Consider the following 21511-nt stretch of genomic DNA (forward strand, 5'->3'; position numbering starts at 1 on the left):
CAGGTGTCTTTTTTGTAGAGTGTCACTGGATCATTTGGGTAGATGCCCAGCTATGGGATTGCTGGATCAAATGGTAGATTCACTTGTATCGCTTTAAGGTATCTCCATATTGCTTTCCACAGAGGTTGAACTAGTTTGCAGTCCCACCAGCAGTGCAGGAGTGTTCCTCTCTCTCCGCATCCACGCCAGCATTTATTGTTTGGAGATTTTTTGATAAAGGCCATTCTCACTGGGGTTAAGTGATATCTCATTGTGGTTTTGGTTTGCATTTCCCTGATGATTAGAGATGTTGAGCATTTCTTCATATGTTTGTTGGCCATTCTTCTGTCTTCTTTAGAAAAATTTCTGTTCAAGTCCTTTGCCCACTTTTTAATGGGGTTATTTGATTTTTTCTTCCTAATTTTCGTGAGTTCTAAGTATATTCTAGTTATCAGTCCCTTATCGGATGCATAGGATGCAAAAATTTTCTCCCATTCTGTAGGTTGTCTGTTTACTTTCATGACTATTTCTTTGGCTGTGCAGAAGCTTTGTAGTTTGATCATGTCCCATTTATTTATTTTTGTTGCTGCTGTGATTGCCTTTGGGGACTTCTTCATAAACTCTTTGCCCAGGCCAATGTCTAGGACAGTGTTTCCAACTTTTTCCTCTAGAGTTCTAATAGTTTCATATCTTAGGTTTAAGTCTGTTATCCAGCGTGAGTTGGTTTTTGTGAGAGGTGAAAGGTGTGGGTCCTGTTTTAGCCTTCTACAGGTGGCTATCCAGTTTTCCCAGCACCATTTATTGAAGAGGGATTCTTTTCCCCAGCGTATGTTTTTGTCTGCTTTGTCAAAGATTAGATGGCTATATGAGGATGGTTTTATATCAGGATTCTCACATCTGTTCCACTGGTCAATATTCCTGTTTTTGTGCCAATACCATATTGTTTTAATTACTACAGGTTTGTAGTATAGTTTGATATCTGGCATATTAATGCCTCCCATTTTGTTTTTGTTGCCTAGAATTGCTCTTGATATTCGGGGTCTTCTTTGGTTCCATACGAAGCGTAAAATTATTTTTTCTATATCTGTGAAGAATGCTGATGGGATTTTAATAGGTATTGCATTGAATCTGTAGATCAGTTTGGGTAGTATAGACATTTTGATGATATTGAGTCTGCCGATCCACGAGCATGGTATGGATTTCCATCTGTTTACATCCTCTGCTATTTCCTTCCTCAGTGTTTCATAGTTCTCCCTGTAGAGGTCTTTTACGTCCTTGGTTAAGTAAATTCCTAGGTACTTTAATTTCTTTGTTGCTATTGTGAAGGGAATTGAGTCTTTGATTTGGTTCTCAATTAGATTGTTGTTGGCGTATATGAATGCCTCTGATTTCTGTGTATTGATTTTGTATCCTGAGACTTTACTAAATTCATTTATCAGTTCCAGGAGTTTCTTGGTTGAATCCTTGGGGTTTTCTAGATACAATATCATATCATCAGCAAACAGTGAAAGTTTGATCTCTTCTGCCCCTATTTGGATACCTTTGATTCCATTTTCCTGTCTGATTGCTGTAGCCAAGACTTCCAGCACTATGTTGAACAGAAGTGGAGATACTGGGCAGCCTTGTCTGGTTCCAGTTCTAAGTGGGAATGATTTCAATTTTTCCCCATTCAGTATGATGTTGGCTATGGGTCTGTCATATATGGCTTGTATCATTTTTAGGTATGTCCCTTCTATGCCTATTTTCTTAAGTGTTCGTATCATGAAAGGGTGTTAAATTTTGTCAAAAGCTTTTTCTGCATCTATTGAAAGAATCATGTGGTCTTTGTTTTTGCTTCTGTTTATGTGGTGAATTGCATTTATAGATTTACGTATGTTGAACCATCCCTGCATCCCTGGGATGAAGCCCACTTGGTCGTGGTGGATTATTTTTTTGATAAGTGTCTGGATTCGGTTAGCTAAGATTTTGTTGAAAATTTTTGCATCTATATTCATTAGGGATATTGGTCTGTAGTTTTCTTTTTTTGTTGCATCCTTTCCTGGTTTTGGTATCAGAGTAATATTCGCTTCATAAAAGGTGTCGGGGAGGTTTCCGTTTTTCTCGATGTTGTGGAATAGTTTCTGCAAGATAGGTACTAGTTCTTCTTTGTAAGTATGGTAAAATTCAGGTGTGAAGCCATCTGGACCGGGACTTTTCTTTTTAGGGAGATTTTTAATTGCTGTTTCTATTTCAGCTGTTGAGATTGGTCTGTTCAGGGAATCTATTTCTTCCTGGTTGAGCCTAGGGAGGCTGTGTGTTTCTAGAAATTTGTCCATTTCCTCCACATTTTCCAGTTTGTGTGCATAAAGATTTTTGTAGTATTCATAAATTGTATCTTGTATCTCTTTGGGATCAGTTGTGATATCTCCTTTTTTATTCCTGATGGAGCTTATTAGAGATTTCTCTTTTCTGCTTTTCGTTAGCTTAGCCAATGGTGTGTCAATTTTGTTTATTTTTTCAAAGAACCAACTTTTTGTTTTATTAATCTCCTGAATAGCTTTCCTGTTTTCAATTTCGTTTAGTTCTGATTTGATCTTGTTGATTTCACTTCTTCTGCTGGGTTTGGGGTTGGTCTGTTCTTCTTTTTCCAGCTCTTTGAGTCGTTTCATTAGATTGTCTATTTGTGATCTTCTTGTCTTTTGGTTATAGGCATTTATGGAGATAAACTTTCCTCTCAGAACTGCTTTAGCTGTGTCCCAGAGGAGTTGATAACTTGTCTCTCCATTGTCGTTTTCTTCATAGAACTTTTTTATTTCCGTCTTGATTTCTTCATTTACGAAGTAATCATTTAGTAGGAGGTTGTTTAATTTCCACGTTTTTGTGTAGAAATGTGTGTTTCTGTTAGGGTTGATTTCTAGTTTTATTCCACTGTGATCTGAGAAGGTACATGGTATGATTTCTATTTTTTTAAATTTCTTGAGATTTTCTTTGTGTCCTAGGATATGGTCAATCTTAGAGAATGTCCCGTGAGCTGATGAGAAGAACGTATATTCAGTGGATTTTGGGTAGAATGTTCTGTAGATGTCTGTCAGACCCAATTGTTCTAGAGTTTTGTTTAAGTCCATTATTTCTTTATTAATTTTCTGTTTGGAGGATCTGTCTCGTGCCGTCAGTGGGGTGTTGAAATCTCCGGCGATTATGGAGTTGCTATTAATCCATTTGCTTAGCTCCAGTAAAGTTTGCTTTATGAATCTGGGTGCACCTAAGTTGGGTGCATATATATTTAAAATTGTTATCTCTTCTTGTTGGACTGTGCCCTTCACCATTATATAATGACCCTCTTTGTCTTTTACTACTTTTGTTGGTTTAAAAACTAAATCGTCTGAAATTAGAACTGCCACACCAGCCTTCTTTTGGCTTCTATTTGCTTGGAATATTGATCTCCACCCTTTTATTTTTAGTCTATATGCATCCTTGCAGGTTAGATGTGTTTCCTGAAGACAGCATATACTTGGCCTGTATTTTCTTATCCATTCAGCCAGCCTATGTCTCTTGAGTGGAGAGTTTAAGCCATTCACATTTATTGAGATAACTGATAGGTAAGGTAGATTACTGATCATTCTGTTGGGTTGGATGTTGTTTCTATGATTTCTGTCTTGAGCCATTGTAATATCTGGCCTTTAATATCTTTGGGTTTTGGTTGTTTTTATATTCGTGGGTTATTATTATGATGTTCTGTGCATAACGCTGTTTTAAGTACTTCTTGTAGGGCTGGTCTTGTCTTGGTGAATTCTCTGAGCCTTTGCTTGTCTGAGAATGTTTTTATTTCTCCTTCATATACGAAGCTTAGTTTTGCAGGGAATAATATTCTAGGCTGGGCATTGTTTTGTTTCAAAAGAGTGAGAATGGGGCCCCAGTCTCTCCTTGCTTGTAAAGTCTCATTAGAGAAGTCTGATGTTATTCGAATTGGCTTTCCCTTGTATGTTACTTGCTTCTTTTGTCTTACAGCTCTTAGAAGGGCCTCTTTAGTTGATACTTTGGTCAGTCTGATGACTGCATGTTTTGTCGTAACGTCTTCCTGTTTGCATTCAATCTCCCAGGGGTCCTCTGAGCTTCTTGAACTTGTATATCAAGATTTTGAGCAAGGCCTGGGAAATTTTCCTCTATTATATCTTCAAACAGCGTGTCCAACCCTTGAGTGTTGTCTTCTTCCCCTTCTTATAACCCTATGACCCTCACATTAGGTTTCTTCACATAATCCCACAGCTCTTGTAGGCTTTGCTCTTTTCTCTTGTTTCTCTGCTCTATTTCTGTGACTGATTTATTTAATTGGAGGGTGTTATCTTCAAGCTCTGAGATTCTTTCTTCTGTTTCATCTACCCTGTTCTTGAGACTTTCCACTGTATTTTGTAGTTCCTTGAATTGATTCTTCATTTCCAGGAGTTTGGTTACACTTTTCTTCAATGTGTCTATTTCTTTTCCCATATCCTGGAGACTTTTTGTGGTTTCTTTGTGTTGATTATTGAGTTGTTGTTGCAGCTGGGTGAGTGTTCTTATGATGCACATACGAAATTCCTCTTCTGTCATATTGGTTGCCTGATTTTGGTCGGTGTCTGTTTCTAGGGGGCTGGTGCTCCTCTTTGGGGGTGTGTTTTCCGTTTGGTTCTTCATATTTCCTGAGTTCTTTCGCTGATTTCTTCCCATGTCGATCAGTTGTTGTTTCTTTCCTTAGGTTATTGTTTGGGTATTCACACACCTTGTTTAGTTTCTGAGGCGTTAGGTGGTGCCTGTGGGTGAAATTGGACCACTCCCTGTATATTGAGTCAGTGGGTGCCATGGAAAGGCTGTGCAAGATGCCGTCCCTGTCAGTAGGTGGCGTTTGCCTGGAGGAACAGGCTATGGTGTTGATTTTGAGTCCTGTTATCAGCTCTCGTTCTGGGCGGAGCTGGGTTGGGTAAGCCTGCCCTCAGGCCATTAGCAGGGGTCAAAGTTCTGTTCTCTGCTTCCAGGGAAAGCTGTCAGGGCGGGGCTGGAATGGTCCCGCTCAGCCAGAAAGTCTGTGTGTGGGGGTGGGGCTGTCTGAGACCCGCAGTCTGGAGCGGGCCTCGCTTCTTTCCACCCTCCCCAACTCCGCAGCTACTCCTGGGCCTCTGCCAGCAGGCCAGACCACAAGCCACCAGGCCTCCCCGGACTGTGTTGCTGGTGGGGAGGTTCCCTGCACAGGAACGCCACCTGGGTTGGGCGCACGGCCTCCTCCTGGGAGGAGGGTTGCCCTCTAGGACGCTGATCCGCCCCTGGAGGCACACACACCTCAGTAGGCTGTTCACGTATAACCCTTCTGTGCCCCAGGCAATGCTAGCCCTCGGTGCAGGGGATCTGGTCTGCAGGTCTGACCACTGGGTCCCAGAGTTCAAACTGTATTCCCACCAGGGAGAGGATTTCCGGTCCTAATTCACCCACAGGGAGCCCAAGCTGGGTCTATGTCTCTTAGCCTCTGAGTCGGCACCTTTTTCCTGGGAACACGGTGCCAGCAGCACCTGGGAGGGCGGGCGGGGTCCCAAACGGGAAGGTCCCGTTCTCTGGAGGTGCCTCCGGCTGGTGGCTGTATTGTCTCTCTGGGCAGCCGCGGGTAGGGTCGGCGGAGGGGAGGAGGAGGCAATATGGCGCCTGCCGCGCAGCTCGGGTCTGTGCACACGGAGGTGCCCGGAGGAAGTTGGGAACCTGGTGCCACGTCTGCTACAGGCTCACCGTTGGCAGGCGGCGGCGGTCTCTGGGCTGGTGTCCGCAGGTCTCTCCACCCGCTGGGGAGCCCACCAGCAGTCCCGAATGCAGGGGAGGGGAAACAGCAAATCCACCTACCCTTGCCGCTGGTCTCCGGGCTGCTCCGGTGGTCTCAGCCTCCAGTTCTCCTCTGCAGCCTCCTCCCTTGGAGTCTCCCGGGGTCTCAGGTACCCCTCCTTCCGGCCCTTGTCCGCTGTATGCTCGTCTTCTTGCTTCTTTCCTCTAATTTCTGCTAGAATCTGTCTTTTCTGCAGAGACACTCTGTCTGGCGGTGTTATTCGTCCGCCATCTTGCTCCGCCCCTCAAATCAATACTTTCTAAAGAGAATTTTCGTTTTTTTTAGCCTATCATTTTAATTCTTCAAGAGATTTTACTACTGGTGTTTTTTATTGCACTCCTTGTAATTTCATTCAAGCTATTTATCTAAAATCATTTCTTTTTTTTTTTTGATCAATACTTCATATTAGGCCAGGCGCGGTGGCTCACGCCTATAATCCTAGCACTCTGGGAGGCCGAGGCGGGCGGATTGCTCGAGGTCAGGAGTTCAAAACCAGCCTGAACAAGAGCGAGACCCCGTCTCTACTATAAATAGGAAGAAATTAATTGGCCAAGTAATACATATAGAAAAAATTAGCCGGGCATGGTGGCACATGCCTGTAGTCCCAGCTACTTGGGAGGCTGAGGCAGGAGGATTGCTTGAGCCCAGGAGTTTGAGGTTGCTGTGAGCTAGGCTGACGCCATGGCACTCACTCTAGCCAGGGCAACAGAGTGAGACTCTGTCTCAAAAAAAAAAAAAATACTTCATATTACAGAAACTGTTCTTGTCATATAACATTGTCTCTCACCTTGCATAACTAAATGTAAAATTAATTAAAACAAATATAGAAACTTTACAGTACAAATAAAGATAGGCAGCCAGGAAAAAAAAAATAATTACAAAGGAGAAATAGACAAATCTACAATATCTACAATCATGGCGAGAGATTTTAACATGTAACTCTCCATAGCCAACAGAGCAAACAAACAAAAAGTTAGCATGTACTTATATTATTTCAACCACACAATCAGCAAACTTGATATGAACAGACATACACAGAACACTGCAGAATGCATGTTCTTTTCAAATATACACAGAACATTTACAAAAATTGAACAAATGCTGGGTTATAAAATGAGTGTCCAAAATTTCAAAGAATTTAAATCATACAGAGTATATTTTCTGACCCCAATGCAATTAGGCTAGAAGGGAACAACAAAAAGATAACTAGCAAATCCCTATGTGTTTGGAAATTCAGAAACACAATTCATGATAGTCGAACTAAATGATAACAAAAAGACTATGTGTCAGCTGGGCTCAGTGGCTCACGCCTGTAATCCTAGCACTCTGGGAGGCCGAGGGAGGTGGATCACTCAAGATCAGGAGTTGGAAACCAGCCTGAGCAAGAGTGAGACCCCGTCTCTACTAAAAATAGAAAGAAATTAATTGGCCAACTAAAAATATAGAGAAAAAAATTATCCGGGCATGGTGGCGCATGCCTGTAGTCCCAGCTACTCAGGAGGCTGAGGCAGAAGGATTGCTTGAGCCCAGGAATTTGAGGTGGCTGTGAGGTAGGCTGATGCCATGGCACTCTAGCCGGGCAACAGAATGAGACTCTGTCTCAAAAAAAAGACTACATATCAAATATGCTAGAATGTAGCTAATGCATTGTGTAGAAAGAAATTTATGGCTTTGAATACTTAGAAAAGAAGAAAATCTGAAAATCAGGAAGCCAAACGTCTACCTCAGAAATTTTTAAAAGATCTGAAAATTAAACCCACATAAAGTAAAAAGAAAAAAATGATAAAGACTACAGCAGAATTTAATGAAACAGGAAATGTACACTATAGAGGATCATCAAAGCCAAAGTTGTTTTATTTTAAAAAATTAATGAACTCTTTAGAAGGTTCCAGAAAAAAATGAGAGTAAGCACAAATCACTGATGTCAGGAACACTGGGGCATCAGTGTAATGGGGCATCAGAAGTAATAAGAGAACACTGGGGCATCAGAAATAATAAGAGAAAAACAAAAGAAGTAATAAGAGAATGTAATTGAACAATCATATGCCAATAAACTTAAAAATGTAGAGGAAATAGGTAAATTCTTAGAGAAAAATACAGCTTGTAAAAACTGACACAAGCAAAGATAAAAAATTCCTTATAACCCTATAAATACTAAATAACTTGAATCTGAAAATGACACACCCACACATATCCCAGGCTCAAATGGTTTCCCCTATATATTCTACTCCACATTTAAGATGTGTAAAAAACGATGTCAAATTTTCATTTTCATTTCATTTCTTATTCTTCCAAAGAATAGGAAAAGAAGGAACACTTCCCAACTGATTTTGTGAAACAGCATAAATATTTTACCAAAATCTGACAAGGATATTATGACAAAGGAAAATCACAACCAATGTCACTCATAAAAAGAGATGCAAAAGTCGTATGGTAGCCAATCTCCAAGGTGGGTCTCCAAAGATCTCTGCCTTCAGGTACCCACACTTTTGTTTAGTCCCTTCCCATAATGGGCTGCATGACCAATATATATACAGCATATGCCATTTCCGAGATTAGGTAATAAAAGATAGTGTGGCTTTCATCTTGGTGGCACATTTTCTCTCAGACCATTTGCTCTGGGAAACCCAGCTGCCATGCTGTGACTTGCCCAGGCAGAGCCAACAGACACACAAGCGAGCTAGGAAGTAGAAACCTTGGGCCCAGGCAAGCCTTCAACATATTAGTCCCTTTTCTTTTTCTCTTATAGATGGGGTCTTGCTATGTTGCCCAGGCTGCTCTCCACCTCCTAGATGCAAGGGATCCTCCTGCTTCAACCTCCCAAGTAGCTAGGACTATAGGTGCACACCACTGCTCCTGGCTAATTACAGTTTTTTCATTAAAATATGCCATTTATATTAACACCTAGTAGGTTTATGATCGTTATTTTTAATGACAATATTTTTAAAATTTTCTCAGCTTTAATATATAATTTGGCAAATATCTGTAGATACAACCCACATGTACAAAAGCTCTTTGTAGGCTTCAGTAATTTCTTAGAGATACAGGATTTTGAGCCCCAAAAGATTGAGAACTGTTGGTTTAAGTTCTAAGCGATGGCTGTGGTTACCATTAAGTTTTAATAACATACATAAGCTTCAAGTGAGCACATTTTATTATTCTTTAATAGAAATTATATTCTACATAGAAGTTAATCTGAAGAAGCAGTTACCAAGTGAGTTCCCAACACACACCTGGCTCAGCTAGCTACATGGGTTCCTTCTGAGAGTAAGCTTGCAAACAGAGGAGTTCATAATAAGCAGAGTTGTTCAAGTTGACTTAGGCAGCAGTCGCTAATTCTCGTGGCACGACCTATTCCTCCAAGTAAGGAGATGTAAAATAAACAGTAACCACCCGGTGATTTTAAAGATTAAGAAACCAAGCTTTAATTACTTCAAGTCTGTCACTCTGTGTGACCACTTTGAGTTTTTAATTAACAAAACAGTGCAAATTGCCAGGTGTAATATTTTTGTTTGGTGAGGGTAATATTTTCTTTGGTAAGTATGAATTAGTCATTTTAATTCATACATAAAGTATTTCGCCCAATTTGATTTTTCTTTTTTTTTTTTAGACAGGGTCTTGCTCTGTCGCCCAGGCAAGAGTGCAGTGGCATCGTCATAGCTCACTGCAACCTCCAACTCTCGGCCTCAAGCAATCCTCGCCACCCCACCTCCCACCCTCGCCTCCCAAAGTGCTGAGATTTCAGGCGCGACACACCGCGCCTGCTTCCCCCCTTCACTATTATTAATATATCACTCCTTAGAGGCTCTTTAGCACGCCGGGCTATACCACAGACGCTCACTCTGCTTTGCGGCTGTGTGCTTGACCAGAAAGGCGACTTTTCCCTTTCTTTGTGGGGACTGTCTCTGGAAGCCGCGGAAGGGACGAAGCCCTGCCCCTCCCCCGACCGCACGGAGCCCGCAGCAACCCGGGCGGGACCCACAGCCTCCCACTGACGGTGGGCGTAGGGAAGGGTTCCTCTGGTCGGCGTCTCCGGGTTCCAAGCCGCGAGCCCCGAACCCCGCGCTTGCAAGGCCGAACACCCGAGACACGTTGTGGGCCACGAAAGGCAACCCCACGTCGAATTTTCCCCACGGAAATACCAGCGTTCCCGGTTCCTGGGGGCGCAGCTTTTCTGCACCGAACCGCAGGCTCCCGGCGGCATCCGCACGCGTTGTCCCCTAGCTGCAGCCACTACCTGCGCGGGAACCCGCTGGGCTATATTTAGACGCCAACCTCCCGCTGCCTCCGCGCTGCGTCCGCGGCCCCCGCGCCTGCCCCTCCGGGAGACGGCAGGAAGGCCGCGCCGCGCGCCCACGCTGGCCAAGTCCGAGCTCCCACTCTCCTCTGCTCGGGGGACACTCACCCGGCCGAAGTCATCCTGAATCCCGACGCCCATGGACGACCGGACCTTGCTGAGCCGGACAGCCAAGCCGCCGACTGCCCAGCCCGGGCACCGACCCAGCCAAATTCTTGGGGAGCAGGATAGGTGGCACAAGCTGGGAGAGCTTGGGACGGTCCCCGCCCGGTCCTCCGCCCCCCGCCCACGCCCTAGATGTTTCTAGGGACCCAGCCTGGGGCGCCGGCGGGTCCAAGCATGGAAGCGCCGGCGCGTCTGTCGTGGTCTGGGGATCAGTGGACCTTGCGGGGCGCAGACCCGCCACTGGCCCACTCCCAGAACCCCAGACGGGCCAGAAGGTGGCAGTATTGACCCCTGCCTATGATACTTGCTGTCTAAGTAGTGGCCTTGGCACTAAACGCTTTATCTACGCGTGTCGTGTGTTCGTCACAACAGGCCTAAGAGGTGAGTACAGTTACGAGCCCCACCTTTCGGACGAGGACACTGCGGTAGAGTGGGGTAGGCTCTGCAGTGGAGGAATGGAATTCGAACCGAGTCTGGGTGATCCTGACGCTCGCGAGTCGAGCATTTTCCGTCCCTGGGACTTGGAGCTAAGAATACAAGGCGGCTCCGCGCGCCCAGGCCGGCGGCGCTGCGCCGCGTGGGGAGTCGGAGCGGACAGTCAGTCCTCTCAGAAGGGGATCGTGCCGATTCCGCGTCTGACCCAAAGCTCTGGGTGAGAAGGGGCGGGCGAGGCTGGGAAGGCAGCCTCCTGTGACCTGGGGTCGGTCCTGCCCCCCACCCCATCAGGAGCAAGTGGCGTCCTCCGCACTTCCCTTCCCGCTCGCGGCCATCGTCCACAGCTGCGGGAGCCAGTCCTCGCTCGGCGGTTGACCCGCGGCGCACCCTCCGCGAGCGCTTCTCGCCTCGCGGCTCCCAAGCCCCGCCCGGTCTCTGTCTTGGCCCCTTTTCTCCTCGGCTGCCGCCGGCCGTCCCCGGGCTTCGCTCTGCACCTTACAGAGAAACACAATCCCCGCGCCCGCCCTGGCTCCCTACTGCCGCGCCCGACCTCTCCTTCCTGGCTAGGCTGTGTCCAGGCGCCCACCAACCTCGCCGCTCACACTTGGGGTCGCCACACTCGGCCTTTGCCCCGCCTCCACCCTCCTGCTTCACCCCACACTCCACCCGAACTGTCCTGGCGAAAGACGCCGGGGAGACGAAAGCTGGAGTGTGGTCGAATCCCACTAATACACGGGGACCTGTGCGGCCACGTAGTGCCCCCGTGCCTGGAGGAAAGAGTCTGGTGAATTTCAGTTGAAATTAGCATTTGCGAGATCCTTCCCATAAGCCTGGTGCGGCGCTTCCAGTGGTACATCTTACGTGGGACGGTATTGTACTCTGATGGCCCAGCTAAGTCGCAAGCGTGAGCATTTTTAAGCAGACATAATGATAGTGTGCCAAATGCCTGCAAAATGGGCAGTGAGTGTGTACCGCCTGTACTTAATTATACCTTGCTGTGTCCCCAAAAGGATTTAAGATAAGGAGACATACAAGGCAGTGTACATAAAAGAGAAAAATGGCAATCAATAATTAACCAAATGAGTCTGAAAAGAGCATAGAAAGAAATGCCAGCATGATCTACAACCTTGGTGCAGGCGAGTCCCAAATTTAGGTCTGAGTTTTTCAGCAGCTGGCAGAGAAGAAAACGGAGGCTGAGGCAGGAGGATCACTTGAGCCCAGGAGTTGGAGGTTGCTGTGAGCTACGATAATGCCACTGCACTGTACCCAGGATGACAGAGTGAGACTCTGTGTCAACATCAACAAAAAGGAAAGTGAATACCCCCTTACCCGACTTCATATAAAAAGAAAAGTAGGAAAAAAAGAAGAAAACATCTTCCTTGATAGGACTCTGGAGTTTGCCCAGCTTAGACTCACATTTATAGGTGACACAATGGACATAAAGCTGAGGACCCAGAGGCATTTACGAGACACCACTATTTCTAATTGGGGCTATCAGTGTCAGCATGGAGGACATGGCAGAGCCCTAAACCTCGATGCAAGAGACCTGACTGTGACCCCGCTCTGTGTATCCTTGGGCAGCCCCTTCACCGTGCTGGGCCCCAATTTCTGCTCTCTCCTCTTGCCCCATCCTTTCTGTGTAATATGTAGAGATTCTTAAAGTCTCCACCTCACACCAACACCCAGAATTAGAATAAGGAAGAATAGTAATTCACATATTTATGACATTTTGTAGGTGATTCAAAGATGAGAGCTGTCACTAATATACTAGGTGACAGGAACAAGACCAACGTTGGCTCTAACAATGACTGAGCCTATTCCAGTGAAATTTATGGGGGGGCAAACATTCAGGGGGCATCCCCACTGATGCTCCATTACAGGAAAAAGGCCTCAGAGCATAACTGCAGGAGCTGTGAAACAGATGAGGGCATTAGCCCCAGGAGAAAACCCAGGAGGCATACCCCCTGGGGGTGTGCTGCCACCACCTCAGCCAGACACCTGCCAGATCCCCTATGGAGCCAACTCCTGACTGGAATTTTCTCACTACCCTCGTGAGAATCGGGCCTCCAGAGCCTGGAAGGAAGACAGGTTTTGTGACTCCATATCCTGCTTACCCCACGGCATGTTTTCCCCTCCTAGAAGGACGAAAGCACTATTTGAGAGCAGTGGGAATTAGGCAGAAGCCACACCTCCTGTTGGCAGGGCGCTCACCCCCAGGCCTGCCCTGCCTCCCTCTGCAGCCTGGGCACAAACTCACGGGGAGTCACTTCTGCTTTGGCTGGAGCTTGGGCTGGCAGGAAGAGGAAGAGGAAAGCCTTTCTGGTAGGGAGCACAGCTTGCCATTCCAAGTCAGTTAAGGACGGTGAACATTCTCGGTCATAATGATGCCACATACCTTTGTAGCTGTTTTCTCTTTAGAGAGGAGGGGGATGAAAGCAGAGGGTCTTCTGTGAAGTAGGGTGTAATAGAATTCACACTCAGACCTTCTGATTCCAAGGAAACGCTCCCGCTTCTAGACCAAACTACCCGACTCTCCTTCCCCCTCCACTTACCCTCCCTCCCACTCACTGGCAGGTAGAGAAAAGTGAACAGAGTCCCTCATCTCTCTCGGGTGTGTGTTCTCCATGACCTCAGTGCTGGTCTCTTTGATGCAGAGAGTTATCATTCACCCCAGACATGTTTGATTGTGACTTGAGATATGCCCAGGTTCCAATCTGCAAATCAGCCCCACAGATAGGAATAAGATTCCAGAGGGGGCCGGGCGCAGTGGCTCACGCCTGTAATCCTAGCTCTCTGGGAGGCCGAGGCGGGCGGATTGCTCGAGGTCGGGAGTTCAAAACCAGCCTGAGCAAGAGCGAGACCCCGTCTCTACTATAAATAGAAAGAAACTAATTGGCCAACTAATATATATAGAAAAAATTAGCCGGGCATGGTGGCGCATGCCTGTAGTCCCAGCTACTTGGGAGGCTGAGACAGAAGGATCGCTTGAGCCCAGGAGTCTGAGGTTGCTGTGAGCTAGGCTGACGCCACGGCACTCACTCTAGCCTAGGCAACAAAGTGAGACTCTGTCTCAAAAAAAAAAAAAAAGGCCGGGCGCTGTGGCTCACGCCTGTAATCCTAGCTCTTGGGAGGCCGAGGCGGGCGGATTGCTCAAGGTCAGGAGTTCAAAACCAGCCTGAGCAAGAGCGAGACCCCGTCTCTATTATAAATAGAAAGAAATTAATTGGCCAACTGATATATATATAAAAAAAAATTAGCCGGGCATGGTGGCGCATGCCTGTAGTCCCAGCTACCCGGGAGGCTGAGGCAGAAGGATCACTGGAGCCCAGGAGTTTGAGGTTGCTGTGAGCTAGGCTGACGCCACGGCACTCACTCTAGCCTGGGCAACAAAGCGAGACTCTGTCTCAAAAAAAAAAAAAAAAAAAAAAAAGATTCCAGAGGGAAGATGTCGCTTTTACACAGGCCAGGCCAGCAAACAAACCAGCCAGCCCTGGCAAAGTGAAAAGAGACTGGAAAAGCTCAGGGATCAAAGGCATAGTCAAAGAGAGAAGAGAAAGTCCTTCATTAGCCAGGGCCATCCATAATTGATTTGGGTCCTTCTACACAAAGGACAGAGTCTGTTTGTCCCCCATGATGCTCATTCACAGTGGCTGAATGATCAAAAAAAAAATTATTTTGCGTATTTTTTCTTTGGATTCAGACCATGTGATTCCTGGGGCTTAAGGACTTAGGGAACTGGTAGGAAAATTTCAGGGTATGAGACTACTTCATATGGCCCTTAGTAAAGTCCTATGTGAGACACCACCAAAAAATATCAAGTTTAGGTTCAAACCAGCTAATCTGAAAGAAGAGAGGGTCAAATGTAAATTTGCTCTGGATAGCCATTCCTGCCAGTGGCTGTAATCCACAGGATTCGGTGATCTGGAGACTTTCAGGGTTGAAAAAGCCAAATTCTCTTCCTTAAGCTAAAATGAATGTAAGAAAGTAGAACCACATAGGAGATTGTATCAATTTCCTATTGCTGCTATAACAAATTACCATGAATTTGGTGGCTTAAAACAACAGTTGATTATCTTACAGTTTTGGAGGTCCTGAGTCTGAAATAGGTCTCCTGGGACTCAAATCAGGGTGTCAGCGAGCTGTGTTCCTTTTGGAGGCTATAGGGGAGAGCTAATTCCGGCCTTTCTGAACTGCCAGATGCTGCCCTTATTCCTTGCTGTATGCACTAAACTGTGTTCTCCCAACCCCCCTTGTTGAAGCCCTGACCCCCAGTGAGACTGTGTTTGGAGATAGGACCTAGAAGGAGGTAATAACTGTTAAATAGGTCAGAAGGGTAAGACCTTGATCTGAGAGGGCTGGTGTTATAACAAGAGGAAGAGACATCAGAGATCTCTCTCCTTATGTTCACAGAGGAAATGCCATGTGAAGACACAGCAAGAAGGCAGCTGTCTACAATCCACAAAGAGAGGCCTCACCACACACGAACCCTGATGACACCCTGATCTTGAACTTCTAGCCTCCAGAATAGTGAGAAAATTACCTTCTGGTGTTTAAACCACCCAATCTGTAGGATTTTGTTATTTCAGTCCTAGCAGACTAAGACACCTTGGCCCTGGACGTCTTTCCTCTTCACTGAGTCTCCTCCTCTAGCTCTCTCTCTCCTGCCTCCCTCTTTCACTTATAAGTACCACTGTGATCACATTGGACCTGCTTAGATGACTGATCCAGGATAATCTCTCCATCTCAAGATCCTGAACTTATTACATCTTCAAAGTCCTTGTCCAGGGCCAGGTGCGGTGGTGCGGTGGCGCGGTGGCTCACGGCTGTAATCCTAGCACTCTGGGATGCCGAGGCGGGCAGATTTGCTTGAAGTCAGGAGTTCGAAACTAGCCTGAGCAAGAGCCAGACACCGTCTCTACTATAAATAGAAATAAATTAATTGGCCAACTAATATATATAGAAAAAAATTAGCCGGGCATGGTGGCGCATGCCTGTAGTCCCAGCTACTGGGTAGGCTGTGGCAGGAGGATTGCTTGAGCCCAGGAGTTTGAGGTTGCTGTCAACTAGGCTGACACCATGGTACTCACTCTAGCCTGGGCAACAAAGCGAGACTATGTCTCAAAAAAAAAAAAAAAAAAAAAAGTCCTTGTCCACATTCTGGTTGGGGGTGGCTTATTCTGCCTACTACGGAGGTCAAACTGGGGCCCATGAGAATTCTGAACTCCCAGGGCTGATAGACCAGGATGATGGTGGATGTAGCCACACAGACTAGACACCCTGGACCTGGACTTTGGGAATGAGAGCACTGCATGTAAATGAGCATGTTTTTGAAAGTATATGGGAAGAAGAGGATGGATGGACGTTGGGCAGCCAGAGGGATGGACTGTAATGGACATTTGCTGTTAGCCTAGCCAAGGTTCATTATCCTTTCTTCTGGTAACAATCCCTGGTTGTGATCTGGGTGGGGTCCAGTGGTAAAAGGCAACACAGAACCAAACCCAATCAGTGCATTGTATTCTCTAGACCAGGGGTCATCAAACTATTTTATCTAAAAGGCCAGACAGTAAATATTTTAAGCTCTGTGACTTACACAGTCTCTGTTGCAACTACTCAAATCTGGACTACTGCCACTGGGCAAAGGTTTGCTGACCCCTGCTGGAGAGCATGAGCTTGGGTTTAGTGATGAGAACATGGTCTAAGCCAATTAATTAGGGTGCATTTCAGGACTATTATGGGCCTACCTAAAGGAGGCTTGCTCTTTCCTGTGATACATGTAGGCTGTGTTGGTTTATGTCACATGCTAGAGGATAAAATCCAAGAGCTTCTTCTAGGGACCTCCATAGTGGCTCAGATGTCACCGTGGAACCACTTGATTGGACAGTTGGGAGTTGCATTACTATGTAAATGGGTTGTTCTAGGTCAATTTCCAGACTGTATAGTACCTATGCTGCTTGGCCCATGCATGGGTTAGAGAGTCCTCTGCATTCTTTTGCAGCTGGCGCACTGCGTTATTTATGATTGGCAGATTCGCAGGGTATTTCTTCCTCCCAGGTATGCAGAGAATTAGGGTGGAGCAATTTCACCAAGGCAAAGCGCCCACTTTCGTCCCTAGGAGACCCAGAATCCCTCACTATCTGGGATAAGGAACCCCAACTGGACCTGCTGATCTCTGCCCCATCTGGTATGCCATCTTCCAGCAGTCTTGTTCACAAGTGGCACAAAGATCCCTAATATCAGCAAGAGAGGACAAACTTTTTCAAGTCTCTACTTTCATCACTTTGCTAAATAGAGCAAGCCACCTGGCTAAACCCAGATTAAAAGATTGGGAAATAGAATCCCTCTCTTATTGTGAGGGTCATCAGGATCATAATGCAAAGGGGTGTGTATAGAGCAACTGGAGGAATTTGTGACCATTTTTGCAATCAACCACTTGGCCTTGGTACAGAGACTAAATCAAGGGTGTGGTTATCACGTTCTTTTATAAGACTTCTCAAAGGATTGTGATGGTGCCTGCAGCCCCATTCAGCCAGACAAAAGGGGTCCTGGAATGAGTAACTGTGTGGTCTGACAGAAGCCTGATATGCGTATTATTTAGTATCTGATATTAAGTCTACAGAGAGAATTGTGGGCATAGCTTTTGGTTTTATCTGAATTTATCTGAATGAATTTATCTGAAATTAAATACATAGAAAATACTGTGTTTTGAGAGAGCTATTTTGGCAAAGTGCCTCAAACCTGGACTGAAAGAGACCGAAGATGTCAAATAACCTGTATGCCCCTCGCTTCTACAGACAGGAAGCTAAAACAGCTTCTCAGGCAACACAGAGGGCATATTCTTCAATGCTGTCTTCCAAAGTGACCAAGGAGGAGGATGAAAAAAGAAGGAGCTTGTGAATATTGAGACAGGAAGGACACTCAGGTGGCAAATACTCCATTGAGAACTTCATGTAGCTAGATGCCATGGTCACTTTTTTGGGCTTGTGCTATGTCTTCTCGGGAGATTTTAGCACAATGATCGCTCCCTCTGTCTAGTAACTTGTTCTTTTTTTTTTTTTTTTTTTTGAGACAGAGTCTCACTCTGTTGCCTGGGCTAGAGTGCCGTGGCGTCAGCTTAGCTCACAGCAACCTCAAACTCCTGGGCTCAGGCAATCCTGCTGCCTCAGCCTCCCGAGTAGCTGGGACTACAGGCATGTGCCACAATAAAATTTAAAAAAATAACGGGGTCTACCCAGCCTATGCAGCCCCAGGAACCTCTACTCATTGGTGCTCAGTGGCTCTGCTTTGTCACATGGCCCCACTTAACCTCATTAGCAATGCACGTCTTTCAGCTAATTAAATGCAGAGTTCTGCCCAGGTGGCCAAGATTGTTAACCTAATTTAAATCAGTTAGCTTTGCACAGAGGAAAATGTCAGTGCTCCACCAGACCTCACACCCTTTCCTGGGCTGGACCAAATGTAACAGGATATAGGATCCTGCGGGTCAAAACAGGGATGAGGAGAGAGAGGGAGATCAGAGCGGGTCCATCTCCCATTTCCCGCCATGGGGGAGCCCCAGGCATAGAGACACAGAGCCCTAGTCACTGTGCAGAACCCTAGTCAAGCAAAACCACATAATTTGGGTTTAAATGAACCTGATTTAAGATGAAAGAGAAGAAAAGACACTGTTCATGGCAGAAACTACTCTCACTCCCTCAGGAGCTGGAGGGAGCAAAGGATGCCCACTCTCTCCAGGAAGGTGACCTGGAGCCCTGACCCTGACCACCTACATTTCTCTCAGGGCCTTTCGTAACCCACACCAGGCCCCGCACACCTTCCCAGGCCACCAGCCTCTCTACCCCTTTTAGCTGCATCCTAATCTTGTAGAAAGAGGGCTGTAGAAGCCTTTTTTGTTGTTGTTTTTGTTTTTGAGACAGAGTCTTGCTCTGTTGTCTGGGCTAGAGTGCCGTGGCATCAGCCTAGCTCACAGCAACCTCAAACTCCTGGGCTCAAGTAATCCTCCAGCCTCAGTCTCCTGAGTAACTGGGACTACCGGCACGTGCCACCATGCCCGGCTAATTTTTCTATATATTTTCAGTTGGCCAATTAATTTCTTTCTATTTTTAGTAGAGACGCGGGGTCTCGCTCTTGCTCAGGCTGGTCTGGAACTCCTGAGCTCAAATGATCCGCCCACCTCGGCCTCCCAGAGTGCTAGGCTTACAGGCGTGATGTAGAAGGTTTTTTGCCCATGATAGGATCTGGTGAGATTTGCCCTTCTTCCTTCCCCAGCCCCAGCCCCAGCTCCGGGTCAGCAGCCTCTGATTATAAAGCTGGTCTCCACCATACCCTTTCACAGTGAGCCTCTCTGTCCTTGGGCCCCCACTAAAGCAATCTCAAGTGGCAGAGGGGAGGAAGGATCCGGTCGGTAAAAGAATGACACGCCCGTATCTGAAGGACACATTCCCAATTGTCTGAAGCATTCGGATTATCCGCATTACTCTTTCTGAAGCAGTTTTATTGATAGATATTAGACACCATAATGAACCTTCTAACCAGGAGACCGTGGGAGAGATACTTATTTGGAACTAGCTGTGGCTTACCACGTATTGGAGAACACTCTGCACGGGTAGCAGGTACATTCATTCGCCCACACATGTACTCAGCAGACATTGTTGAACGTCTGCCAGACCAGGCACTCTTTTTTTAAAAATTATTATTATTATTATTTTCTTTTTTTTTTTTTTTTGAGACAGAGTCTCACTCTGTTGCCCAGGCTAAAGTGCAGTGGCGTCAGCCTAGCTCACAGAAACCTCAAACTCCTGGGCTCACGCAATCCTCCTGCCTCAGCCTCCCGAGTAGCTGGGACTACAGGCATACGCCACCATGCCCGGCTAATTTTTTCTATATATATTTTTAGTTGGCTAATTCATTTCTTTCTATTTTTAGTAGACACGGGGTCTTGCTCTTGCTCAGGCTGGTCTGGAACTCCTGAACTCAAATGATCCGACCACCTCAGCCTCCCAGAGTGCAGGATTACAGGCGTGAGCCACCTCGCCCAGCCAAGACCAGTTACTCTTCTACACACTGGAGATACAGCAGTGAACAAAACAGAAAGAAATCCTGGCCTCATGGAACTTACATTCTAGTAAGAGAGGACAAATAAACAAAACTAATAACTTATGGAAAATATTAGAAGGATACATGTATGTGTTATGGAGAAAAAGAGCAAAGAATGGTGATGGGGAATGGGGAGGAGGGAGTTGCTATTTCCACAGCAATTCTCAGAATTGGGCCCTGGGCTCAGCCCCCCTGCAGCCTCTGGTGGACTCACCTTCCCTGGGCCCTACTCTACAACAGGCATCGCTTTGCACTCTTGGTCAGAAAACTTGAAGAGATCCTCCCCCTTTCCTAAAAGACTACGTATTTCACACCTTCTCTCCTAAAACATCCATACCTCTTTCCCCCTCCTCATCCTTAGCCAACAATGTTGCTTTCTAGGTCAATCAATCAGGAAAAAACATCCACAAACTCTCACCACCACACCACCCTCCACCAGTGCCTGTGCCCAGGTGCTCCGCTGCCCCTCCTGCCACTGCTAACAGACCGTCCTCACTCGCATGCAAGGCCAGCCCTCTGCATGATGCTCCACATTCCATCTCTTTTCACCCTCACGAGGTTGTCTGCTCGGAAAGTTACGCCCTTCTCCTGTTTTGTCAGATTTTCCCCATCAAATAATTTCCTATCAGCCAATAAACATGCTAGTTTTCTCCCATCTTAAGCAAAAACAAAACAGAACCCCACAACCTTCTCTTGACCCCAGTCCCCCATTAGCTACCACTCCATTTCTCTCCTTCTTTTTAGTAAAACTCTTCAGAAGGGCAGTCTTGTCTCAAATACCTTTAAACCCACTACAATAAGTCTTTTGCACTGAGCAGTCTACTACCATGTTTCCCCGAAAATAAGACAGGGTCTTATATTTATTTTTCCTCAAGAAGACACCCTAGGGCTTATTTTCAGGGGATGTGTTATTTTCCCCTCAAAGCCTCAGCTTGCAGCACGCACAGGATGGCCGGGACCTGACAGGGGGAGCCGACCTTGTTGCTGGGGCTGCCCGCACCTTTCCAGTCACCTCTGGGATAGTAGCTGTCAGGAAGGGACAGATGAGAAGGGCTGCTCGTCTTCTTTACCGCTCTGTGACGAAATGCATGGGTTGTGCAGATACGCTGCGTAGCCACGCCATCACTAGGTCTTATTTTCAGGGTAGGGCTTATATTGTGCAAATGCTTAGAAATCCTGCTAGGGCTTATTTGGGTAGGTCTTATTTTGGGGGAAACACAGTAGAACTGCTTTTATCAAGGTCGCCGATGGCGTCCAAACTGCTACATCCAAAGGTCAAGTCTCAGTCCTTCCTGACCTATCAGCTAATGGCGCCCTCCTCCCACAAACACTTTATCCACTTGGCCTTCAGGACGCTGCCCAGCCCTGATTCTCCTCCTACCTCAATGGCTACTTCTTGGTGCCCTTGACTCATTCCTCTTCAACTCACCAACCTCTAAATGCTGGAGTGCTCTACAGCTTATGCAGTGGGTTGAACAGGGTCCCCCACATGAGATGGGAACTAGCTCCAGTCCCCAGACTGTCCCAGCAGCTGCTGTGCCTCCTTTTTGTCTGCTGGAGGTCTCAAGGCAGCCGTTTTCCTTTGCCAGGTTCCGGCACTGTTCTCTGAGCACCAGCCCACATGGTTCCTATATGAGTTTGCCAGCTCTGCCATAACAAAACACCGCATACTGCGGGGCTTAAGCAGCAGAAACTTGCTCTCTGACAGGTCTGAAGGCTGAAAC

At 46.4% G+C, this 21511-nt stretch overlaps 1 protein-coding gene and 1 long non-coding RNA gene across 3 annotated transcripts in view; one reads left to right on the forward strand and one right to left on the reverse strand.

The window, feature by feature from the left end:
- The window catches only part of B4GALNT2 (beta-1,4-N-acetyl-galactosaminyltransferase 2 (SID blood group)), a 30960-nt gene extending 20542 nt beyond the window's left edge, over nt 1–10418 (reverse strand). Inside the window, exon 1 of one of the 2 annotated variants that reach the window (XM_075994497.1) lies at nt 10203–10418. In XM_075994497.1, the coding sequence (XP_075850612.1) occupies nt 10203–10216 (14 nt within the window). In that variant the 5' untranslated portion in view covers nt 10217–10418. The remainder of the gene's footprint in view (nt 1–10202) is intronic. The other variant, XM_012789690.2, reaches the window with a different exon arrangement.
- A 141-nt stretch (nt 10419–10559) lies between these two features.
- Nucleotides 10560–19829, forward strand: LOC142861951 (uncharacterized). Its single transcript, XR_012913075.1, has 3 exons — nt 10560–10640; nt 15107–15221; nt 19617–19829. It is a non-coding gene; the product is annotated as an uncharacterized LOC142861951 (long non-coding RNA).
- The last annotated feature ends 1682 nt before the right edge of the window (nt 19830–21511 follow it).

Source organism: Microcebus murinus, chromosome 18, assembly GCF_040939455.1.
Source record: "Microcebus murinus isolate Inina chromosome 18, M.murinus_Inina_mat1.0, whole genome shotgun sequence".
NCBI classification, from domain to species: domain Eukaryota; kingdom Metazoa; phylum Chordata; class Mammalia; order Primates; family Cheirogaleidae; genus Microcebus; species Microcebus murinus.